Source organism: Zalophus californianus, chromosome 4, assembly GCF_009762305.2.
Source record: "Zalophus californianus isolate mZalCal1 chromosome 4, mZalCal1.pri.v2, whole genome shotgun sequence".
NCBI lineage: Eukaryota > Metazoa > Chordata > Mammalia > Carnivora > Otariidae > Zalophus > Zalophus californianus.
The window spans coordinates 36,760,353-36,776,956 of record NC_045598.1 but is presented as its reverse complement, the minus strand read 5'-3'; the positions used below and the strand labels follow the sequence as shown (position 1 = coordinate 36,776,956).

Here is a 16,604-nt window from a genome sequence, read left to right as displayed (position 1 = left end):
GAGTGGAATGAGTCTTGCGGAAGTAAAGTGTAGGCAGATAGGGAGTGTAGACAGTGCTTTGAGGAAGGGGAGAGGGTGTTAAATGGAGGCAGATGTGGGGTTGAAGGAGGGGCTGGTTTTGTTTTAGGACGGGAGGGGCATGAGTGCATCCAGGAGGAGGTGCGGTCCCGGTGAGGGGGCTGCTGAGCACTGACTGGGTTGGGGGAAGGTTCCCCTGGAGCCTTGAAGGCCTGAGTGATCCCAGAGACGTGCTGGCTGGTGATTTTCTTTTCACCCATGAGGCTTAGCAGTTTGGGCATAGACTCAGAAGAGGCAGGGTGGAGGCTTTGCTGGGTGGCTTTGGCAGAAGGACAAAGGAAGAAGTTAAGCTGCAAGACAAGGTAAATTGCGAGGGAGTCACGGAAGTCAGGTAGTGTGCAGAAGGACGCGGGGGCAAGAGGCTCTGGAGGGAATGCTGAGAGCGGCAGGACGGCTCCAGATCAGAGAGCGTCACAGCAAGAGGCAGTACGGAGTCACGGCCACGGGCACGCGTTTGGAAGCTGCACTGCCTAGGTGTGAATCCCAGATCTGCCTCATATTATCACCATGTCTATGACCCTGGGCAAGTAAGGCAACCTCTCAGAGCCTCTGTGTTCCCATCTGAAAACAGAGGTGGCAATAGCATCCACCTATAGAGCCGTCATGGGGCTTAACCCAGATGATATATAACATATGCAAAGGGCTTCAAAGAGTGTTCGGCACACAGTGGGTGCCGTGCCAGTGTGTCTAGAGTGGTAGCGGTGAGGGTATAGTCAAGGGTAGGATGGCTGGGTTTCTCGAGCTGGAATGGCTCGTGGTGCTGACAGGGGTGGTGAGGCCCCCCGGGGCTGGTGAGGGAGAGGGGCGCTGAGGTGGAATGGAGGAATTGGGCACTGGAGATAAGAAGCCAACCAACTAGGAGGGCACAGGATGGGGCGGTTGTGCCAAAGATGCTGAAGTCCCTCGGAGTGGGGGACTTGGGCTGGAGGGCAGGAAGGCCACCTCCACACCAGGCAGCCCGCAGTCCCTCCCGCCACCCCTCCCACTAGCTCCAGGCAGCTGAGTTGTGTGGAGGGGAGGCAGAGGCCCAGACTGAGGCTGGAGATCCAAGTCTGGCCACAGACACGGCCCCTGCTGGGGGCTGTGGCCCAAGGACTCTGGTGGGCAAGTCAGTGAGCACCGGGGCAGACTGGACGAGAGCAGGAGGCCCGGGGCAGCCAGGAGCACGTCGCCTGCCTCGGTGCAGACTTGGTCTGATGACCACAGAGCTGTGATCACTGCAAGAGTCCCAGGTCCCCGGGGCCCCTCAGCTGTGCGGGAAGCTGGAGCCTGCTAGGCTGGCAGAGATCATCTAGACCGAACTCCCACTTTCCCAGAAGCAAACCCGAGCCCCAGGGAGGGGAGCCTCAAGGACCTTGCCTGTTGCAGGCATGGGGACCCACGATAAAGGGGAGCAGCTAGAATGGAAGTCCCATTACCCCTCTCATAGGCTCCAGCTCTGCTTACCACCAAATTGCCCCCTTCCACCCCCCCCCACCCCCGACACTGCCAGGTGGAGAACTCCAGAGCGCCTCTACTGGGCAGCGGCATGTCCACTGGCTAGGCAGGCCGCTGAGAGAGGGGCTGTCTGTGTGCTGGCCTGTGTCTGCAGCCCTCTCAGTGTCCGGCATCTGTGCTTGTATTTCTGGGTATGTCTGCTCACTGAGTGTGCGTGTGTGTGCGCGTGTGCGTGTGTGTGCGCGCGTGCGTGTGTGTGCGCGCGTGCGTGTGTGTGCGCGCGCACAGGCGCTCAGGGATTAGGATGATGGGGCCCAGGAGTCAGATGCAGGAGCTGGGAAGCCACACCTTCAGACCTCATCCTCAAGCCTTAGTTCCAGCCTGGGGAATCTGTGAGGGGGCAGGGGTGGCCTGTGGAATGGACTGGGGTGGGGGTGGTAGCAGCTCCGTGGGCTCTGGGGAGGCACAATTCAGCGGGCAGAAGCTGAGAGCTTGCAGGGGAGTGAATAAGCCAGCCCTGAGCAATGGTGGTGTGGGAGGTTCCCTGAGGATAGGGAGAGGGCTGGGGATAGACAGCATGCTAGAAGTGTTGGGGGCCTGAGCGTTGGCCCAGACTTTCAGCTGAGGGGGAAGAGAAGGGCTAAGATGAAGGGGAGTGGAGGGATTCACAGTGTGGAGTAAAGAGCCAGACGGAGCAAACAAGGGACTCGATCCCACCCAGAGGACAGGGGTTGGGACTAGCAGCTGCTGCCTGGACGGAAGCCCCAGCCCCTTCGCCCAGAGGCTCCTGAGCGCTTGGAGCAGGACCCTGGGGTCGGGAGGCCTGGCAGCTGCCCCTGGTCAAGCAGCTGCTCTTACAGAACACAGACCTCCCAGGTCCATGGACTGGGCAGGGGGCACGGGGCTGGCCAGCTGACCTGAAGGGGCTTCAGGCAGAGACTCCCCTTTCCAGGGGCTCTCGCCTCCCCCTACTGAGGACCACCCTCCTTGGGCCCCAAGCTTGTTGATGATTAGCTGGATAGTAATAATTACTATATTTTTTAAAAATAGTCAGACATCTCTGTACCTTCCCATAAGCGGAAATTCTGGTGTAGGGGAAACATGGGCTTTTCAGTCTGACAGACCTGGGTTTGAACCCCAGCTTTACTGGTTACAGCGGAGTAAACCAGGGCAAGTTCCTTCCCCTCTGTGAGCCTTGGTTTCCTCACGGCATCCTGGGTTCAGGACTGCAGCCCGTCTCGGGGTTGTAGGAAAGACTGACTGTATTCGTGTAGGAAAAGTGCTTAGCACAGAGTCACTAGAGAGGGACCAGAACCCCTGGGCAGCAGGTGGCTTCTCAGGGGAGTGACCTAATCCCAACCCAAAACAGCCATATCACAGATCAATGTACCGTTTTTCAGAAACCATTTGATATTTTGACAGTAATTTCTGAGCAGTTTCCCATTTTCACGTCCACAAACCGCAGGTAGGTGAGCGAGACAGCAGGTTGAGGCGTTCAGAGACAACGACCCGGTTAAACCTTTCCCTGCATTCTGACTGCTGAGGCCCAGAGAGGGGCCCCACCTCCCAAGTTGCGCACCCAAACCAAAGTCGAGAGTCTTGGTCATCTGAGGCTTAGCCTCTAGTGTCTTCCTCTGCCCCAAAGTGCTTCCGGCCTAGACTCCCAAACAGAGACCACAAGGCCTCTCCTGCCAGAGGCAGGGCAGCAGGGAGGCTGACTGCTTGATCGGGGTCATGGGCCGCTGAATGACAGTGGTCAGGGTCCTTCCTGGGGAAGGAAAGCATGGTTCTGGTCAGGCCTGGGCCACAGATTCCCTCCCTGAGCTTTCTCATTCCAAGCCTCAGTTTCCCCCATCCATAGAGGAAGAGATTGAACTAGGTGATTTCTACCAGCTCAGCAGCCTGGCGTGCTCACTAAAGCGAAGGCGTGTTTTAGTCCCAACAACTTAAGATTCAGAGCCATGACCTTCTTCCTTCCTGCTCAGGCAGTGAGGTCGAGGGCTGGGCTTGGGATGAAGTAGAAAGGCTTGAAGGATTCGGGAAAGCAAGAGCATCATCTCAAAGGTTCCTGCTTCTGAAATTAAATACTCCAGAAGCCACAGAGCGGGCAAGTGCTGCACCATACGATTCATTGGCCAGAACCACTCACGTGGCCAATGATCACAAATTGGCCAGGAAGTGCAATCGTAACATGTGTTCAGAACAGGGAGACCCAAAAAGATCTGGTGAACAGCACCAGTGACACCCCACCCCTGAGCCTGCCAGAGCATCTGCTGCAGGGCGGTATCCAGCGTTGCAACAGCCCCGGCTGGAGGGCTGCAGTCCGCCCGAGGGAGATGGTGGCCCAAACTGAACTGCGGACCGCCCTTTGCACCACAGCTCCCAATCAGCCAGGGTGGACACACCCACCGGCCCTGAGCCTTATCCCTGCCTCGGGTGGGGACTCCGGGAGTAGTTTTATCCAGGAGCAGATAAGAATCATTCATTGGCAATTAGCCCTTGGAAGCTGAAGCTGTTGCTTAGTGCTTGTGTTGCACTGAGTATGCTAAGCCAAGGAAAGAGAAAAGTGAGTTTACCTATCTGGAGAGATGCACACAACACGCCGGCCCCCTCTTCTGTTGTTGACATTTGAGCAGTGTAAATGCTGAATACAGGAGCTTATCTACAGGGCCTGAGGAGAGTTCCAGCTCCCGGCTCCAGCCGCTTCACCAGCATTTAGCAAACCTAGCCCGAGGCTAGGCTGAGAGCTCAGGCTGCAGGGCCTGGACACCAGGTTTCGAGTCCTGACACGGCCACGGCCACTCAGAGGTCTTGGGGGAATTTAGTTAATCTTTTTGTGCTTCAATATACTCATCTATAGAATGGGGATATAACAGAAATACCTAATCTCATGCTGTAAAAACTAAATTAGATGTTACTGCAAACCGAGAGGCCAGGCAAAGAAAGGCTGTCCCGAGTGAGGAATGTGCTGTCCCTCCCTGGCACTAGCCTTCGCTTTCACCCACCCAGTCATCAGACTCTCTCCGGCTCCACAGTGTGCAGGCTTTGGACGCTCAGGAAGGACAATCCAGGTCTCAGCCCTGAGGCTGAGCATGACCTGGGGGATAGATCAACTGTTCTGTTTCCAAACTCTGACGAGCCTCTCCAGATCTGAGACCTTTTGGCCCCTTCTCTGGCAACCACCACAATGACAACATGGCTAACATTTATTGAATTCTCACTATGTTCTAGGCACTGTTCCAAGCACTTGATTCAGCTGAAAGCATTTAATTATCACTACACCCTATGAGATAGGTTCTGTTATAGGTGTTCACACCGAAGCACAGAGAGGCCACTTGTCCAGGTCATGCTCAGTTGCTCGTCTGGCAGGCTTTGCTCCCCGGTGGTACCACTACCCTATTACTCCTCTCTCCTGCCCACTCAGAGCCCTTTTCTGATGTTTTTTCCACAGTTCTAACACAGCTCCATAGCTATGATCTCATCCTTTGAGGGCCTTTATATCTGTGATTTCATGTTCTAGAACAGAATTCTCAGAAGTCATAAATCTCTAGATTCTAATTACATTACCCTTGTTTCTGCATGCACTCCCAGAGTTCTAGAATCCAGTGATAGATTCCAGAACCAGATATAACAGAGAATCCTAGAAGGGAATTCTAACGCCCAGTGATTGGGCTTTCAAGTCCAGGTTCAATAGTAGAATCCTGGGGGTGGGATGGGGGTAGGGTTGGAATCTAATACAAAGCCCAGTCTACAAAGGATCTTGGGTCTGCTCCAGCCTGTGTAGAGACTGTCCCTTCTCACTGGCCATCTGAAACCTCAGGGCTCCTTACTCTCACATGGCCACTCACTCCAGGGCTTCATCTGATGTTCAGAAAATTTAATGTCACTGCCGTGCCTACCAGAGCCTAGGGCGAGGACACCCAGGCCAGGCAGCAAGGTCATTAGGTCCTGGTCCTGACTCTTGGGTAAATTGCTAGACCTCTCTGGGCTTCAGTTTCCTGATCTGGACAAGGAGGGGCTTGAGCAGATGATTTCTAAGGCTTCTTCCACTTGGGGGATGGAGGAAGTTGTCTAAATTCAAGAGCTGATATCTGCCCTCTAATTAGGACTACTGATCAGGATGATTATCATTTGATGAGCACCTAGTCCCGTGCTGAACACCTTACAGGCATTCACTCGCTTAATTTAATTCATGCAGGAAGGCTTCCTGGAGGAGAGGAGGTGGAGGAGCTGTGTCTGTCTGGAGCACTCGAGAGAGGATGGCCACCAGAGACCCCGGGGCCTGAGTGGGGAAACGCTGGGCAGACTCTTCCCATACAGGATGGGTTGTGCTTCCCTGAGGCAGAGGCAAGGGGCTGGCCAGGCACTGAACGTAGCCACAGAGCCGAGAGTGGTGGAAGCCGAATGCCCCGCTGACCGTCCCTCCCGCTCTGTGCCCGCAGGACGACGAGGACGACCGTGAGCTCGCGCCGCCGTGCGGGCGGGGCCAGGCCGGCGGCAGGACGGAGCCTGATGCGTGCCCGGCGGCCCCAGGCCCATGCCGCCCCCGGAGAAGAGCCGAGGCCCGGCGGCCCGGGCGCCCGCGAGCCGCGCTCGGGGCCGTCTGCCCGGACTGCCGTCGCCGGCGCTGTTCTGCGCCTGCGGCCTGTGCGTCCTGCTGGCGGGAGTGAACGTGACGCTGGTGGGCGCCTTCGCCTCCTTCCCGCCCCGGAGCAACGCGCCGCTCGTGGTGGGGCCGGCGCTGCTGGCGCTGGCGCTTGGCTGCTTCGCCGCCTGCTGCGCGTGTAGCCGCCGGGGCCCCGCGCCCGGTCCGCGCTCGGCTGCGGCCTGGGGCCCAGGCCGGGGCGGCGGCGGCGGGCCGGTGGCGCTGGAGATGGAGAGCAGCGAGCGCACGGCGCAGGACACCACGGCCGTGCAGCTCAGCCCTGCCGCCTCGGCCGCGTCCTCGGGCCGCTCCAGCCCCGGCCCCTTCGCCCTGGACGCCCCCGCGCCCGCAGCCGTCTACGTGCCGCGCTCCGAAGGAGTCCAGCTCAACCTGCCCCGGGAGCGCGTCGCCCCCTAGCGGAGCCGGTGCCGGGCCCTGACTCCCCGTCCGGGCGCCCTCCGTTCGGTGCCACTTAAGAAAAAAGAGGAGTGGGAGAGAGGAAGGAAAAGAAAAGAGAAAATGTTTCCATATGGGTCCGATGCTGGGCACAGGTGGCCTCATCTGTCCCACGTCTGGAACTTGTGGAAGGGAGAATGTGACAGGGAGGAGGCACACTCACCAAAGGAGGGAGCAGTGCCTTGGCCCTTTAAATGGGGTTGGCTGGGCCTTACTTTACCTCACTCCCCAGACTCGATGAAATGGGCCCCCCCCCGGACCTTCCATCCCTCACACAACCACCGCCACCACCCATGGCACGTGGGCACTGTGAACGGAGCCACTCTGAGAGGGTCGAACTCCCCAGCAAGGCCCCTGACCCCAGGGGTGGGGGGAAGCAGGGGCAGGGAGGAATGTCAGCCTGGGCTGTCTCCTGTCCCTACACACTGTGAAAGGCCACCAGCTTCCCCTTCTGCTCCTCCCTGCCCTCCTTGTCTCTATCCCCAACATGATCTTTTGGGATTAATGGGGGGAAGGGGTCCTGATTTGAGCCAGGGTAGTCTCCTAAGATAGAGCTGGGTTGAGCACCTCACTGACTGGTAGAGCAGGGGGAGCTGCAGGTGAAGCACAGACAGGGGTGAATGGTGAGCGCGGTCCTCCAACCAGGAAGGCCTCACTCAGTGTGATCTGCAGTGTGCCATCCCGATGTGCCTCACTCCTCAATAAAGCACCTTTTTTGAGTCAAGTCCTCTGTGATGGTGCAGCCCGGAGGGAGGGGCTGACTGCAGAGCTTTGGGCTGAGCACCCTTGATTCTGGGGGTCCTCCCAGCCCAGTGCTTCATCTGCCTAGCATCAGCCCCTCTTGGAGACGGGGAAGGGGACCCCAGGGGAGCAGAGCATGTGACTGTGAACATCCGTGGGAACAGGCGTGAGAGATTGGGGCCTGGATGAATATATGAGTGTGTCTGTGCGTGGGGTTGCCTGGCTACATGTATGAGATGGGGAGCGTGGGAGTGTTTGGGTGACACTGTCCGACATCACACATGAATGTGAGAGTGTGTGTGGGTGTGTGTGGTGGTGGTTAAGGGGTGAGTCACCTAGTGAGAAGGCTGAGAGAAGGGCTCCCCAGGGCTCTGCAAAGCCTACAGCTTTCTCCTGGCCTCCCTATGCTCTGCCCAGGCGGGCCGGGGCATCTGGTAGGGGGAGGGAAACTGCCTCACAGGAAGAAGCAAGGTTCCTGGGGCCTGGGGCAGGGAGGGGTGGTACTGCAGTCCTGGGCCAGCCCCTCCTCTCACTGAAGGGCCCCAGAAAAGCGGGGCTCAGTGATGGTGGTGGACCCCTTGTTGGCCATGACACCCTGCCCATCCACCTTTGGCTTCATCGGCCTCCCTTTTTGTTTCCAGGGTGGGCTCTACTGCTCTTCTGGCCTGGTCTGGGACTTCCCACCAGCGCTGGGAAGGGCTGACCCCCTCTCTGTCTCTGACCCTTCCTTTCCTCTGACCGCCTCTCTGCCTCTGCCTCTCCTGCTCACTCCCTGCCCGCTGACTTGGAGAAGAGAGGATCTATCTCCATAGGTGCTAAGCAGGTCATCTCTATTAATTCACAGGGATCGATGCGCCCTAACCTTTGAAGCATCCAGCCCCTGGAGCTGATGACCTCTCTGCAGAGCACTTCCCCACCCCCACCATATGTGCACACGCGCGCATGTGTGTGCACGCGCACACACGCTCACACACCCACGCGCAAGGAAGGCTGCCTTCTTAGGCTTCAGTCCTGTCTCGTCTCTTCTGGATCACTGGTCTGCAGCCTCACACGCCATCTGCTGCTGCCTTGGTAGAGCAGGAGGTGAGAGGGGCCACTGCTGATGCTGCCTCCGGAGGTGGCCTGAGCCACCCTCCTTAGGAGGAGGCACCCCAGATTCTAGCCCTGGTATACTAGGCCCAGCCCCAACCCCTCTCCCACCTGCTGGCAGAATTACATCACCAGGGCTCCTTCCTCTTCTCCCCACCAAAGAAGACTTCCAGATCCTGTCTGGGAGTCTGGCTGCTGGGGTGGAAGAGTGAGCATGTGCTAAGCGCTCAAGGCAGTGGGCCACAGATGGATGGTGTGAGTGAATAGAATGGGGGATGCGCTCCCTGGAGTCTCCCTTCCACGGCCACCCCCAGCGGAAGGTCATCGTTTGTCCCATCTGTGCCCCCTTCCCCCCCCCCCCCGGCACACCAGGAGATAGTCTCCATACCCCAGGGTCCACTCTGCGATCACCCAGCCCTAGCAGCCCTCACCCCCCCACCCTCGTACCTTTCCAGGCCTGCTACTCCAGGGATCTCCTCCCCTCACACTCCTTCAGCCCTTCTAGGGCAGTCCACCCCTGAGTAGCCAGCGAGGCCTGGAAGCATCCCTCTCTCACACAGAGCTGGACTATTGCTGTGCTCCCACTCGTCTGCAGGCCCCTCTCAGGCAGGCTCCAGGGGGCCAGTCTGTAGAAAGTGAGGACACGACTCTGATAGCACTAGGCAGCAAGCTCTCTGCCCTCGAGGAATTTGAGCGAAGATGAGTGACTCCTGCAGGGACACTGCAGAGGGGCGCGGGGAGGAGGGCCATACCCCCTACTCCCTCCCTGAGATTCTGAGAATTGAGTCGCCGGGGCCTGTCCTCAGAACTCCAGGAGCTGCAGGGCAGAACACAAAGCTGGTCCATCTGAAAGGAGGGGTGCTTCCTGGGGCCTTCAGGGCTCAGGGGTGGTTAGGTGAGCCCCACTTCCCAGAGGGAATTCCTGATAGTGTGGGACGGGGGAGCCCACTAAGGAGCTGGGAACTCGGATCTCCTCCCTCTCTTCCATTGGAAGAAATGAGGGCAGCCACTTAGGACCATTTTTTACTAATTAATTAAACAATTCCTGAGCCCTGCTGTGTGTCCAGCACTGGGAATATAGCGGTGAGCAAGCAAGCTCTGACCGGGTTTGGGAGGGGCTTACATTCTACTTGGAGGAGACAGAAAATAAACAAGTACGTAAGTAAGTAAACAAGACAAAAAATATTAGCTAGTGGAAGTGCCATGCAGAAAATCACAATAACGGACTTGTTGAGTGGCTGTGGAGGTCTTCTCTGAGAGGTGACATTTAAGCTGAGCTCTGACTGACAAGAGTCAGCCATGCACAGGTCTAGGGCAAGAACATTTCAAACTCAGGAAATGGCCAGTGCTAAAGGCCTAAGGTGAGAATGAACGTTGCCTCTGTGTGTCCGGTCAAGAAAGAAGGGCTGTAGGGACTGGGGTGGGAGATGCAGTTGGGGAGGGTAGGGAGGGGGCATGCTGCTCAACTCATGTACAGCTTAGTAAGCCAGGGCGCAGGGTTGGGCTTTTATTCTCAGTGAAGTGGAGCCACTGGAGGGTTTTAAGCAGAGAAGTGACGTGGTCTGATTTATGATTGTAGAGATCGCTCTGCCTGCTGTGTGGAAAATAGAGTGTTGAGGGGCAAGAGAGAAAACGGGGGGCAGGTTGGGAGGTTATTGCAGTGAGAGATGCTGGGGGCTGGGACTGGAGTGGTGGCTGGGAAGTGGACAGATTCTACACCCATTTTTGAGGTCTCCCTGTTGGGGAAGTTCAAGAGGAGTGAAAGAGAGAAATCTAGGAGGAACTTCTAGAATTTTGGTTTGAGCAGCTGGGCATAGAGTGGGGCAAGAGCCAGGGCTGTGGTAAGATGAAAGGTCTGTTAACCCAGTGGAGCTGTCCTGAAGTTGCTGGAGACACAAGCCTGAGTTCCGGAAAAAGGATACGAATTTAAAAGCCACTGGCATATGGGTGGTGGGGAAGCCATGAGTCTAGATGAGGCAACTGAGGAGAGGTGAAGACAGAGAACTCAGAATCTAGAATAGTCTAGAATAGTCTAGAAACCTCTGGATCTAGAGGAGGGAAGGAAACCTGAGTTGCCGAGCTATGAATCTCACCCAAACTTCTGCTGATACAAGTGTCTTTCTGATGAGGTCTGTGGCCTAGGAGTTAGGGATTCGGGAGAAGTGAGTAGAATGTGAGCTCCAGAAGATTAGCAGTTCTGCTCTGCACTCAAGTACTCACCTGGCATTAGATATTTGTTGAATGACCGAATGAGTAAAAGGTGTGGATCTTATCCCACGGCTAAGACCAGAGGTCTCCGGGTATAGGGTATTATTAAGATGCCCACTCTGGGCAGAAAAGGAGAAAAATCTCCTTACGTGTGTGGGAGTTCCCCTGAACAGACCAATTCCTGTTTTCTACTTCTTTGTGGGAGGTAGGGTGATACAGGAATATAGAGCTGGCTAGATGGGCAATGATGGATGTGCTTGAGGGCCAGGCTCCCCAAAGTAGGAAATGGCCCTATAGATTGGCTAAGCCTGAGGAAATCGGCACTGCTAAGGAGTGCCACCAGAGGGCACCCTGGGCACATGACAGGGGATAGAGTCCGCTCAGCCCAGCCAGGATGCACAACTTTGCCTTTTCCCCTTGTGTGGGCCAATGGCCCGAGGAAGAGGGAGAGCAAGGAATTGGGCATATAAGAGGTAGGGGGTGTTAAGTCACCCAGATTTACTGACACTTCCAAACCTGAAACCTGACATTATAGCAGGAGGCCTGACTCCGGACAAAGACAGCCTTTATCAAGGTCACAGTAAGTCCTGAGTCCGGTCGTAGACTGAACCTTCACCTTGATCTTAGACTGAGCCCTCACCTCAGTCCATACTGAGTCCTAACCTAAATCTGGTCACACTCTGAGCCTTGACCCTGCCTGGTTGCTACACTGAATCCTGATCCTGATCTTAGACTGAATTCTGACTCAGTGCATTGACTAAACCCTGATCTTTTATCAAAGATTGAACCTTGACTTGGGCACAGACTGAGTCTTGATCATGGACATATATTAAGGCTTTATTCTTGTGACAGACTGAATCCTGACCCTGACCCATACACTGAGCCCTCAATCTGGTCCCAACCTGAACTCTGACCCTGATCCATACATTGAACCCTGACCCTGGACAAAGACTGAATTTTCATCCTGGTCACAGACTGAGTCAGGTTTCAACCCCAGAAGGAAATAACTCCTAGAAATACTTTTGAGGGTAAGAGAAGGAATTCTGGGTCTCTGAATGGTCCAGAAACTCCTGGACATTGGACCCCTGAGAGGCCAGGCAGAGAAAGGCTGTCCAGGCCATGAGCAAGGAAGGACAGCTGGGCCTTCTCCAGATACCCTTGGAGCTCTGGGTGGGGCCTTCCTGCCTGCTTGTGTGTCTGGGGGGCCCCCAGGCTGGGAGTTTCTTCCATCTGTACTTCTGACTCCCAAGGAATCTTGGGCAAGTCCCTTTTGTTGTCTACCCCTTGTTACCTTTCAGGGACAATGTAAGGAGAAGGTGTCCTTCCATGGACCAGGCCATGACTGAGGGCCGGCAGGGAGAGAAGCCCTTTCTTCACTCTGGGAGCACACTCTGGCTGGTCACTCCAAATAGGCAAAGAAAAAGTGAATCATGCTCAAGGTGGCACCAGCCAGGCCTCAGCCTCAGGTTGGCAGGGGCCTGTGAGCGTGAAGGAGGTGTGGGTTAGGAAGCAGAAGTCCCAGAGGTCCCTGTACCTTCCGGGGGTCTGTTGGGTGTGAGGGCTGGGAGGTGCACAAGGGACCACACACCTGTGCCCAGGGCACACGGACCAATTCAGTTTCAGCCCTACTCAGGGTTCAGCCCGGGCGCCTTGTCCTGCAGGCACAAGCTTGCCTCTACCAGGCCCCCTGGCCAGCTCACCTTGGGAGGCAGTGAGGGCAGGAGTGGGGGCCAAGCCAGGCAGGAGCCTGGGCGGGGGAGGGGACGGCTCTAGTCAAAAAACGCTGACGCCAAAGACAATGAGCTCTCCGAGGCTGAGGCAACTCATTTGGTCCCGGCCACGCTTTATTAAATTCTCATAAACCTGTCAGGGGGGACAGGGCTCGCTTCAGTTTACCTCATTAGCCCGACACAATGACAGTGGGGCGGGGGGGGGGGGGGCAGAGGGAGGAGGCGGCAAGGGGAGGCCCTTGCTCAGTGCTGAGAACTGAGCCAGCCGGGAACATAATTGAATTAAGTGGCTTTTGTTAATGGTTTTTAAGACTCCGAAGTGTAAATAACATTTAGGGGCTTTCTTTTAATGGTACTGGGGTTTTAGAGAGCCAGGGAGCTTAGGAGAGGCCCAGCAGGTCCCTGCCCCTCTCCCCTACCCCAGGGGAGCCGGCAGGGGAGGCACTGAAGTTAGACTGGGAGGAGCGAGGGGAGGGGCCAGAGAAGGTTCGACAACTTCCTGGTGGGTCTTTGAACAGTGACGGGTGGTGGGTGATGGGAGCAGGGAGGGCAGAGAGGCCGGGGCGATGGACGGTGATGACCTGCCCAGGCTGGGATGTCACCGCTGGACGAAATGGCCAGGGAGATCCCTGGGGTGTTACTGGAGGCATGGCTTGGGAGTGTTCAGGGAACCAGGCCTCCTGGGGCACCCAGTGCTCATTCCTCACTGATGGGTCAAGGGACTCTTGAGGTTATGGGTCCCTGCTTATTGCCAGTGGGAGGGGCTCCTCTTGGGAGGTGGTGAGCCCCTCATCACAGCACATGTGGGAAGGCTGTGCTGGTGGATTACACTAGACCCCAGGTCTCCTAAGGAAGACTGGACTTGAACTGAGCTATAAGAACCTGCACAGAGGGGTGGGGAGCTCACTTTTCTAGGGGCACAAGGAAGGGCCTGGGGAAGCTGCGTGCAAGGAAACAGACACATGGGCAGGTTGTTTTGGAACCCAAGCCCTGGCTTTCCTCAGTGACAGCATCCCCCTCCCCACAAATACAACCAGGTCCAGGACTTCCCTGGGCTGGAGGTAAAGGGCTTTGACAGGGGCTGTAGGTGGGATGGGGTAGGACTGGCCCTAGGCCAGCCCACAAAGGGTTAAGGCATTAATCGCCCTGCGTGTGACAAAGGGAAGTGAGTTTTCTGATCCAGAAAGGATCAGTCCCTGGGACGCCCCATCAGACCCTTCAGCGTGAAATTACACCCCAGCAGGGGTGCCCCGCCCCCCCGCCCCCCCCTCCCCCCCCCGCAACTCCCCGCCTAGGCCTGGCACAGGATTAGGGTCTGGAGTCATCAGTTTAATAGATCCCACCTCGCCTCCCTACCCACTCTCCCCCAGGAGCCTTCAGTCCTGCCTCCAGGCCTAGGCCAACCTCTTTACTCACCCACCGGCCACCTGGCTATGGATCAGTCTGGTCATTCTGGCCTCGCTCTTGTTCTGGTCATTCCATCAGTCTCCTTGGCTGAACCCTGACCCCACCCAAGCACTGAGCCTTGACCCCACTCCCTATTTTAGTTTCTTCATAACCCTCACTCAGCACCCCAGGTGTATTTGTTTCACTGATTATCTGGGCGTCGTCTGTTTCCCCACTGGCACTCGGGGCCTTTGGAGCAGAGCCAGTCTTGTTCAGCACTGTCTCCCCAGTGCCCTGGCCCTGTCTGGCCCATAGATGGTGCTCGGTAAAATGAGCTGACTGATGTGCCTCCCATCCACCTCACAAAGACTGGGCTGTGGTCCCTAAACTCTGGACATCAATACTCCAGGGGCAGAGGTAGGAGCTGAAGCCTGTGTGCCCGGCCAGGGCCACGGCTTCCGGAAGAGACAGGGGCCTAGCTTCAGCTCTTACGGACGCCAAGAGTGAGAGAGAGAAGGGAGAGGCCCTACGTGGCCAGAGGGTGCTCACTCATCCTTGGGTGCCATCCCTGTAGACCCTTGCAGCCACTTCCTTAGGCTGCTGCTAGGCCTTTGCCACACAAGTGCCTCTGAGCCCCACCTGCACCCACAGCTGGGCACACCCAGCATGGGGAGAGGTCCTGGATGGAACAGTTGAGGAAAATGACGGGGGCGGGGGGGTTGATATCACACAGGAGAGAAACCCCAGCAAGACATTCAGAAACCAATGCTGTCCAAGGCAGTCAGGCAGCCCTTATAGACTACCCTCCAACCTTTACATGGGACACAGAGGTGCCCAAAAAGCCAGAGCTTGCCCCAGGCCACACGGCAAGGGCAGACAGGGATCAGGTTCCCGAGGTTCGAGGCAGAAGTTGTCCTTCACACCACAGCTCCAGTTCAATTTGACAAGAATGGTATTTAGGTTGAACACCAGCTCTGAGCCAGGCTTTGGGCCGTGCCAAGTCCTGCTCAGGGCGTTCTATCTGGATGTGGCCGGGAGGGCTTAAGAGAGGGAAGGGGCTTCCTCTGCCCTGGTGTAATCAGGCAAGGCCCCCGGAGAGGGTGGCTTGTGAATGTGTTCTAAACAACGAATAGGCTTTCCCCAGGAGGAATCAGCGGAGCAAACATGTGGGAAAGGGCACTGTGAGTGTGTGAGGTACCACATGGTTTAGTTGGACGTCCCAGAACAGGATGAATAGACATGCTCTATGGGCACAGCGCCCCCAACCCCACCCCAGGCCAGGCCTGTTGAGGAGGTGGCTGATTTCAGCTCAGTATGAAGAAGAACTTCACAATAGTCAGACCTGGTAATGAGCTTCCCATCCTTGCAGATTTGTGAGCAGGGGCTGGCTTTTGGTGACTCCTGCCCAAATGGGACTGAACTAGAGACCCCTGCAGATGTCTATTCTCAGAACCTGCAGCAGGAATCTCCAGACCATCCCCAAGGCCAGTCCTCCAGCAGGCAACCTGCCACCCACACCCTTGTCCATTCACTTGGGTTCAGCAGGATTCTGATGGCTGGAATGGGGGAGAAGGAGATGTGAAGGCAGGCAGAGAGATTCCTCCTCCAGCTACTCAGGGTCCTGCCTGTGTATCTGTAGCTTCCACCCAGCCCAGTCTAAGGGACTTTAGTCCAAGCCTGACTTAAAAACAGGACTAAGACCCCGAGTGGGACTTTTCCCATGTCCCACAGTCCGAGAGGCAGATGGAGGCCGCGCGGTCTTTCTCTAGGTGGCTTACAGAGGGCAGACTGAAGGTGAGCCTGAACGAGGGAAGCCTTTCAGGCCATCCTGTCCAAGCTGCCTCCAGGGGGCCTGGTGTGCTGGGGAGAGGCCCGGGGCTCTGAGGATGTCCTGTACCTTCCAAAAGAACTGAAACTCCCTTCCATCTGTCCCATGTTGTCAAGCATCCACCTCGGCCTGACCTAGATTCTTCCTGCGGTAATGGAGCTCCTGTTTTCTTGGAGTTCTCTCCTCCGAGAGAATCTTAAAGGAAAAACCAAAGAATCTCCTCCCCGCTGGCTGCCCAGCACCTCTGCATGGAGGCCAGGGGATGGATGGGGTGACCTGTGAAGGATCCAGACTTCCAGGGCTGCCAGGCTGCTCAGGTGGAGGTGGCGACAAAGAGCGGCTTTGTGCACAAACGCTCACACTCACACGCACCCGCACACGCCCCACACAAGCTCTTTCCAAGAACCGCTCTCCAAGCCCAGTTGCCAAGATAAAGGAGCCACTGGGCGGTCGGCCCCCAGGAGGAAATATCGCTCCTGTGGCCTTTGTTGTTCAAAGGGCTTTGCGAAATCTCCAGACTCCTCTTGGAACCGATCCCAGGCTGAGGTGGCGGTTTCCCCGCAGCTGGAGATGTAGGCAAGGACTTCGAGACCTCCCAGGCCTGGCAGGGGGAGGAGAGCCCCAGGGGGCCAGGCTTGGAGTCCTGAGCAGCATGGCAGCTTTAATCCCTCACTTCCATTCTTAGCTCACTCAATTCCCACAAGCCTGGGGGTAGGCAGAGATCTCCCCATTTTATAGTGATAAAACAGAGGTTCAGAGAAGCCTATGGTTTATTAAACAGCCCCACAGGGAATTAATGCTAGGAATGAAACTGACTTGGCCCCGGTCACAGACTTAGCTCAGCCCATTCAGAGCCGCAACTCTGACCTCTAATTGAGCTGTGACTTGCCCTAGACTGACTGAGCCCTGCCCCTCGCCTCGGCTGATCCCTGATCCCAGCTACACAGAGAGCTTTGACCCTGGCCCCTAACGGAACTACAGCCTACCCCAGATGGATCCCTGATCC

General features: G+C 56.6%; 1 protein-coding gene across 1 annotated transcript; it reads left to right on the top strand.

Annotated features, from left to right (window-relative positions):
- Positions 1-419: 419 nt before the first annotated feature.
- On the top strand, positions 420-7,321 carry TMEM275 (transmembrane protein 275). Its single transcript, XM_027569454.2, has 2 exons — positions 420-552; positions 5,714-7,321. Exon 2 carries the CDS (start codon positions 6,053-6,055, stop codon positions 6,575-6,577), a length of 525 nt encoding a protein of 174 aa, XP_027425255.1. The 5' UTR covers positions 420-552; positions 5,714-6,052; the 3' UTR covers positions 6,578-7,321.
- Positions 7,322-16,604: the final 9,283 nt, after the last annotated feature.

What these genes read in the sequence shown, in the direction of transcription:
- TMEM275 (XM_027569454.2), top strand. Translation starts at nt 6,053, where the DNA reads ATGCCGCCCCCGGAGAAGAGCCGAGGCCCGGCGGCCCGGGCGCCCGCG.